Source organism: Phalacrocorax carbo, chromosome 2 (assembly GCF_963921805.1).
Source record: "Phalacrocorax carbo chromosome 2, bPhaCar2.1, whole genome shotgun sequence".
NCBI lineage: Eukaryota > Metazoa > Chordata > Aves > Suliformes > Phalacrocoracidae > Phalacrocorax > Phalacrocorax carbo.
This window is the reverse complement of record NC_087514.1, coordinates 104,257,041-104,265,563: the sequence shown is the minus strand read 5'-3', so window position 1 is coordinate 104,265,563 and position 8,523 is coordinate 104,257,041. Positions and strand designations below refer to the sequence as shown.

Here is an 8,523-nt window from a genome sequence, read left to right as displayed (position 1 = left end):
CGGGGCAGAGCAGCGGGGGGATTCAGGGAGTAGGACCCATCACACACATCAGATTGATCACACATATGCAGCTTGTGGTATGCCCTCCCCTTCTGCCAGGCTGTGGGCAGCCCTCCCTTTGCAGGGGTAGGAAAGCCTCCAGCCCAACTAAAACATCTCTTGTATCTTCCGCACTGAAGACCACAGATCCAAAGCCTACCCTTAGCAGCCCATGCGTTTCAGAAATAGTTCCAGGGACAGCAGAAGAAACTGTTGTCTGAGCAATATATACAGATGCAAGTATTTTGTTGCATGATCAATAAGGCAATTTGTTTCACCACTTAAAATTCATCCAGCGCGCTCTTTTTAATAGCCAGAACCACCCCTGGCAAAAGCCTTTCTGAACGTACCTATAAGGACTACGCTCTACGTTCAGAGCATTGTGGCTTTTTGGTTTTGCTTTGTTTTCAAAAAAGGGTTGACGAAAACCATTTTCATAAACTGACAGCAACAACCATAACGCACATACAAAAACAAGTCTCATACGGGAAATATTTCTGCTTTTGTTTTTATTTTATGAATACATATACAAGAGATGCATAATCTTCCCTTATCCAGGCTTAAAAGTAACAGGTTGTTTTTGGTTTTTTTTTTCCAAAATAGCTTGAAGAGGAAAATAAAGATAAGGATGAAGGAGGTGCAACATATCCAAACAATACAGTTGAAAACCTTGCTAAGACTACTGCTGAAATGTGAACATGTGGAGGGTGTGTCTGTGTGCGCGTGTGAATTGTCCTGTATTGTAAAAGCCTCACTCAAGGTGTTTATGCGTATGAATAAAAAAATGCTTTGGCATAAACAGAGATTCCTCCACGTGCACTTTGTTGACATTTCTGAAACACTGAGAGAATAAAGTCTGAAAATGGTATCATATATCATTTTCTCTCCTTGGCAGCAACATCTTTAAACGCAGGGAAATGACGAAGAGTCTGGTGACAAGAGACATTACTTCCATACTAAGATGGTTATACTAGCAGAATGCAGCAGGATGCAAAGAGCTTCAAATAGAAGAGACGGAGATATATACTTATTGATATATATAAAATGTAAAAATGCTTATTTTATATGAGGAAGGAAGATTTGTCAACATAACATAAAATGAACCACTCTAAGACTAGCTTCCAGCAAAACATTTTGCTTTATTGGATCTCTTTTCTAGCTACAAGTCAAGCTGACATCTGTCAAGCTTTTTAACTTCTCATATGGCAGTCTATAAGAAATGCTTCATGCAACGTCTACAGTGCTAAATACAGGGTAAATAACTGGGATTAAACAGGTGAGGAATAACAGATTATTATAATGACCAATAACAGCATATTATGTACATGTAGCCATATTATATTCTCATGTCTTCACAGTAATGTGCAAATGTGACAAATATGGCTTTCATTTTTATTCTAAAGAAAGTAAGACATAATTATACAGAATAATGTTTTAAAACGCTTAGGAGGATTTCACCTTTTTGTGAAACCTGTTCAATCTTCATTGCATTAGGGTTAAGGAGCCACCCCAGCACGGAGGTGTAGTTCAGGTGGATTTCCAGAAGGGGGCACGGATTCCTAAGGCACAATATTAATGTTAAACTTTTTTAATTTAAGTCATGCTATTTTATTTTAGGTTTTTTTTTTTTTTTTGGTTATATGAAATAATAGGTTGTTGCTAGTTATATAATAAGCGGTTGATTGTAAAAAATACAATGTTAAAGGCTACACTACATGCCTACCTGTAGCTCCAGAAACATCAGCTAATCTGAAAACACACTATACAGCGCTGCATATTAAACCTTTGTGGGTTTTTTGGTAATATTCTTTTTCATACATGTAGCAGAGAGTTATAAGGCTTCTGCGGAATAATAACATTATAACTGAACAAATATTTTACACTCTTCCGTAATTGTATTTACAGTTACTATAACTCATATTTTTGTCATTTGGTAAATAACATGTATCTTGTATGCATCCTTCTTGCCTATCTAAAGTGCTTGCTTAACTGCATGAGGAAAGAAAATGCATACCTGCCTTAGGTGCAACAAACCCTCAAAAGAAGTAGCTGAAATATCTGTTGTGGATTTGAAATGCATTCTCAGAAGTTGAAATTATTGCTAAATTCAGTGCCCTCACTAGGCAATCATCTATATTATTTGTCATATATAAATATATGCATATATACTAGTATGTATGTACATGCATACACATTCATCTATCATGTAATAGATAGATTTCAATTTTTTGTCCATCAACCTTTTTTATTTTGTGCTATTCAACTCACTTGTGCTATGACTGAAGCCAGATTAAAATCAAAATCTTAACATGCTACCACTAACCCTATGATTCATTAGCACATAATAAAGACAATATGCAAAAGAAAGCTGAGATGATGACAAATCAGGAGGCTTTTGAAATGCACTGAGAATAAGGCAATAGGCTGTACATTACAGCAGAGGAAAAGCTGAAGAAATTCTGGAATTCATAAACGCATCTTGCTGGAGCAGTGACTGCGTTCCCTACTTCGCTGCAGCGCCCTACGCTTTTTTCCCAATATCACTCTCCAGAACACAAGCTCTATAGTTTCTGCACCTACCAACACTTTTAATAGTAGCAAATTCAAAGCTTATTAAAAATGCCCTGATGCCACAACCTGGTAAAATAAGGCACTTCCAGGGCTGTATTCCAGCGGTGCCATGCCAAAAACATCAGCACGGGGAAGAAGCACTCAAGATTTTGCTGAGTTTTCTAGTTTTGTCCCATGAAACGTGCTGTCTCGGAGCGTACTCCCTCCTCTTTCTTTTGAGATGATTTTCTTTAAAGAAGCTGTTTCATCAGTTGCAGTTGAGGAGCTACTTCTTTGTAAGGAAGAGGTAAATCTTCAGTTCCTGACATTCAGTAAGGTGGAAGATCAGAGCGGTACCAGGCAACGTCTTCAGTTTATTCGGTATCTCTCTACTCGAGCTGACACGCCAGCTAAGTCAAAAGTGTGTGTGGATTTCATACTAGGCCCGTATTGAAAGCTATGAATGGACATTGGTGCTGGAAAGGTCATTCCTTATAATTTCATTTACTGCAAAGGAAGAAGACAAGAGAAAAGGAATTGATTAGCATCCCACTGCTGCTGGTGCGTCTCTTCAGTACACAGCCCCCCCAGACTTGTGTCCGTTCCTTGATGGCTGCAGCACAGCTCCGAACAAGAAGCGTAACATCACAAGTTAGCTAGTACAGGCTAATCACAGTGCAAAACAGCAGGATTAACCAAGGTTATTAACATGCTAAATACTGTGTAAAACCAGACGTCACATGAACAGCAGCATTCTGGATCCTTGATTGCATCAAACATATTTAACATTTCAAATCAGTTACAGATAAAACATTTCATTTGCTCTAGAACTGGCCTGGAAACATAAAGCAAAGAGAACCATAGGAAATCTTAGAATAATCTACTCCTTCTGTAAAAAGAGCTGTTTGGAAAGTATGTTAGCCATGGTAGGTGCTGATGGCAGAAAGCTGCAAGCCACTGAACCTGGGTATGTGCAGCTGCAATGCCTAGATAAAACATGACTTCATGTGCTGATTTTTTTCCACTGTGGGATGTTATTAGGAAAAAAAATAGAAGAAGAAAAGAAACTGCTGCAGGCTTGACCATTCCCTGGAGCTGGTAACACATTTAAATATATACCCTCCTTTTGTAGTGACCTTTCACTGGACACACAGTCTTCGCTCCTAACTGCCCAGACACATGGGAGGGATGAGCAAGTTAAAACCCTTGGTAAGAGTCAGAGAAAAGAATAAACAAGGTCTGCTATCTCAGCATCAGCCAGTCAGGCTGCATCTCTACTGATAAAGTGTTGTTTTCTTTATCCACGAGTCTTCTTTCATTCTTTTCCCCCTCCCCTGCAGTTCATCAAGCAATACAGTTTCCCACACTCCAATTATGTCCATTTATCAGCTTGTGATTTTTGGCAGATGGACAGGAAATGACCGAACCTGGCAAAGGCCATCTACAGTGGACTACACAACATCCCTTTTATTTCCACCCCACCTCCCTGCAGTGACTGCTGCTACCTGATTTACATGAAGATAGGCAATATGCCATCAGTAGGGCTATCACCGCTTCTGAGTTTCCCTAACATTGCTAGGAGTGGGAAACACATGCCCACGTCATGGAAGAACCACGGAAAATCCCGCCATTTCCTTTCCTTGTGGGCTGCTGTTCACAGCCATCCAGATAACTTCACGTGTTTTCTGGAAAAGACCAAGCCTGTCTAAAACCAACTTCCTGAAGCAATTAGTTGGGGGGGTTTTTGTTAGGTTTTACTGGTTTTTGGTTTTTGGTTTTGTTTTGTTTTGTTTTGTTTTTTGTCTTTTTTTTTTTTTCCCTGCAGACCTATTGCCCATTTAGTAATTTGCAGCACATGAATCAGTCAGGATTTGTGTCACAGGTCCTGGCCACTGAAACCAGTTCTACCAATGGATAGGCACACCATACTTCAGAAAGGAAATATCAGTTGTATTTGTAACTATCTATTTATGGCAGCAAACTAAGAGCGGTATGGAAATGAGATGTGAAGACAAAGCAGTTCTTTCTCTTGAGAGTGCTGTGGAGTTCATCTTTAATATTACCAAACAGCGGAAACAAATTCAAGCAGCAAGCCCTGCTCTGCAACAAAGACTGCCCTGCATGCATCTGAACGCAGCAAGAAGTGTTGCCCCATTTACATGCTGCAAGACTCCGGACAGCTTTCGCGACTGAGTCTCTGCCTTGAATGCAAACAGCACACTTCTTCTGTGGGATGATTTTTCCATGATGCTTTTGTAAAGATAGTTTCTTTGATAAACTTCTCAGAGGAACATTGGGTATGCAGCAAAAGCACACAGTGATATCTGGGTGCTGAGTGTGACAATAAAAATAAATTCTCATACGGGCCAGACAGTGTCACTTTCCCTCAAAGTTTTTGTAACACCAAATAAAATTAAGATACTGCTCAAGGCAATCCTCAGTCTTTGTAGAGGTAGTGCTTAGAAACATTAAATAACTAATCTTCACAGTGCTTCTGTAAAATCTGAATATAAGTATCACTGGTATTTCACAGATGGGGACAGGAGGATAGAAAAGCTGAGGAGCTCCCCATCTCAGACAGGATTAGTGCTCAGGTATCTCAAATCTCAGACTAATGCTATAGCACACGCCAAGGTACTCTCGCTTGATTCATTCAGTAAAACTTTCAAAAGTAACATTCCCCAGCCACACCTCCCTCTACTAAAGCATTTAGTAAAAGTATTTTGGAAGCAACTTGATGGCCTGAGGGTCTAAAAGCCAAAGGTCCATCTCCAAAATCAGCTTAGGCACTCAGAAGCTGTCCTTTCCAGCCATGCTACGCACCCTCAGCTGAATCCTCTGTCACTCAAGTGCTGTGGGAGACATGGCTTACCCTACCGATGAGATGACTTTCCCTTTCAGGTGGGAGACCACCTGCCCTTGGCTCAGCCCATGAGACCACTGCAGTCCTTTGGTCATGCTCTCTCTAGCTCTCAGCAGCCAAACCCATCTGTTCCCAGCCAAAATCACTCATAATTTGCTTGTTGATTTCAACAGGATACAAATTAGACCTTTGGCTTTATTGTTCATTTTTGTACATATGTTATTTTAATAGAGGTGGACTCCTGATACCTTGATGACTTGCAGTCAAGCCTGGTGTCCTCATATAACAACATCTGAGAGTTGTTCAACAACAGTCACTACACAATGTCAGCATGGACTCACTAACTGAACTTCAACCGAAGTGCACCCACTGCCACCAGATCTCACGATCAAATGGGGCCAAAACCACCAAGAGGACATTCAACATCTCTGTCATCCATGGTGGCCCACAGACAGCATGGCTCGGACACGGGTCTCTTTATTTCACTGTTGCTTGTTCCCCTTTACCCACCGCAGCGCTGAAAATGCAAAAATTCCCAATAACGCAGTGGAAAAAACCTACAAAGAGGGACGAGGGTGCAAGCACAAGGCCCAGGTGGAGCAATACGTGATCTGGCAAAGCAGCTGATCTTGTAGAGGCAGACTGCTAGCAGAGAGCACTAAACATGAGAGCTGAAAGGGGAAGTGTGCTGAGAGTGGGCTTTCCCGTGCTGCCCACTGAGGCACCTGAGGCTGGAAGGAAAACCCTCTGGTGGGTGGGAACGGGGGGAAACCAGGCGGCAAGCACATGTGAAGTGCGCTGGGTGATGCGCGCTGGCTTCAGCTAGAAGGATGCTCCCTGCCACTTCCAGCTGCATGGTCTAGCGCTCCCGTGAAGACACTCCTCTCTCCCTCCAGGTCTGAGAAACAGATGTTGAGGGAAAACTCGCTCTGGGAAAATTCAGTTTTGGATCAGTCAAAACTACATGAAAATAAGGATTATATTTCTCAAATAGTTTTAAATGTCTTTAGCGTCAGCATTCTTTATTTCAAATTTCTGGAATATTTGCTTCTTTTAATACTCCAAACCATATTAACATTTTTGTTGCATGTTAGGAAATGTTTTATTTTGGATCTAGAGGAGTGTTTTGGAATGTTTTTTTTGACCCCAAACTGATACTTTTTCTTTTGGTGAGAAAACATCAAATATTCTTGTTGTAGGTTGACCCAAGATTGTCCTTCCCAACAGCTACTCAAAAATTCTGTTACTGAAGTATGGCTCTGCTGAAGTGTCCTGCACGTCTGTCTGTACCAGTGTTGCATCTACCACAACGGCAAGTAGCCAATTCTTTGGGAAAGAGCATAGGAATCAGGCGCACCTCCAGTGATGCTTTCTCAGTACACCTTTACTCTGCTGGAGGGCTGTGTGAGCAAGAGGAGGTCTGCACCCTTGTTTCTAGTGAACTTTGATGAACCTTCTTCCATGAAGTTTTCTAATAACCTTCTGAACCTGTTTTGGCCTTCAGAGTTTCCTGCAGCAACAGGTTCCACAGCTTAAGGATGCGCTGGTGGAAAAAGTACTTTTAAAAAAAAATTTATTTCTTGATAATTTCATTCATGTGTTGTGTGAATGAGTTGATCGTTCCCTGTTCATCATCTCCCTTGCCATCCATCACACACCTTCCCCCTGGTTTCCTCAGGGCTCTACTTGATCCCGTAGGACCACTGCAGAACTCCCCAGAGAGGTAAGATATACTGCTCATGCAGAGAAAATAATTCATATTTTTCTCTTAGTTCCCACCTTTCTAACAAAATATTTATTATATAATTGAGAAGAGTCAGCTGGTTGTTGTCTTGAATGCTCAAGTTCTGGCTTACAAACCTCTAACTACAAGAGGATTGTGTGTGCTCCACGGAACAGGAGTATTCAGTACAAGCAGCGTTTTGGCCTGGGTTTGAGTTTCATTCCTAAAGCAAATGCTGGTCTCTGATTCCGCTGCTGCTTGGATACGCATCCCTTCACGTCTGTAGTGCCATTCCAGGAGTAGTTGTGTTTTGAATGAGGGCAAGATTTTTCAAAGAAAGGTTGCAAAGGCTTTACACTCATTTTTAAAACAACATAACCCAAGTACTCAAAAAGCCCCATTATACAGACAGCACAGATGAGACCCAGAGAATTACCTGGCTTGCTGGAGCTCCTACATACAGCTTAGCAGCAGATCTGGAATGGCATGCAAGATGTTTAATTCTCAATGCCTAGATTAGCACAACACTTCCCTTAAAGCAACAGATTGATCCCTATCAGATCAAACAGCTGAGTACAATGATTTACAGCACCTTCGTCATCAGATTTTTTTCACTGTTTTTCTGCTGGCTTTGGGGAGGGGGGCCACTGTCGCTTTTATAGCTAACACCTACAGTTCCCCACAATGCCTTCCCTCAACTGATATTTTCCATTGTCACGTTCAGCTTTTCCACTGACAGAGAGTCAAAAAAATAATAGTGCTGAGAAATGCAGGTAACACGTGACCTCTCTACCTGTCATGGAGTCTGAAAGAGGAACCTGTCCTTTGCTAAACAGCAGATGCCACAGTAGCAGGATGTGGTGAGCTGTTATACCACATTTTAGTTTAATAAGGAGTTTTTTTTTTCTTCTTGTATTTAATTTTGCTTTAAAATGCCCTTGCAATGGAAATTTTTGCTTTACTAATTAGCAAAATCAGTGTCTTACCGATGCAACAGTTTGGGTTCCTGCACAGAACAGGACAACCAGATATATCTGAGCAAATGTGGGTTCCATATATAGATGTGAACTTCATAGGAAATGGAATATTTTTAACATTTGGTGGCTGTACATGGATCCCATCAACTGGCGAAACTTTTAAATTTCTGCAGTCTTCCGTTTCCCTTGTATCTGACTACTAATACGGATAACATTGCGGACTTTTGTTTTAATAAAATACCTCCTCTTCTGAGACAAAGTTCTGCCTTCCAGCTCAGATATCAATCCCATTCAGATCAAAGAAGTTGCAAGGTCAGTGGTGCAGGGAGTGGGGAGAAGGCATATGTGGGGGTTTCCACAACTGGGGAGCT

At 41.2% G+C, this 8,523-nt stretch overlaps 1 protein-coding gene across 3 annotated transcripts in view; it reads right to left on the bottom strand.

The window, feature by feature from the left end:
• Nucleotides 1–522: 522 nt before the first annotated feature.
• Nucleotides 523–8,523, bottom strand: part of NFATC1 (nuclear factor of activated T cells 1) — a 117,787-nt gene continuing 109,786 nt past the window's right edge. For all 3 annotated transcript variants that reach the window (XM_064443731.1, XM_064443734.1, XM_064443732.1), the window contains exon 10: nt 523–3,096. In XM_064443731.1, coding sequence (XP_064299801.1) covers nt 3,047–3,096 — 50 coding nt within the window. In that variant the 3' untranslated portion in view covers nt 523–3,046. The remainder of the gene's footprint in view (nt 3,097–8,523) is intronic.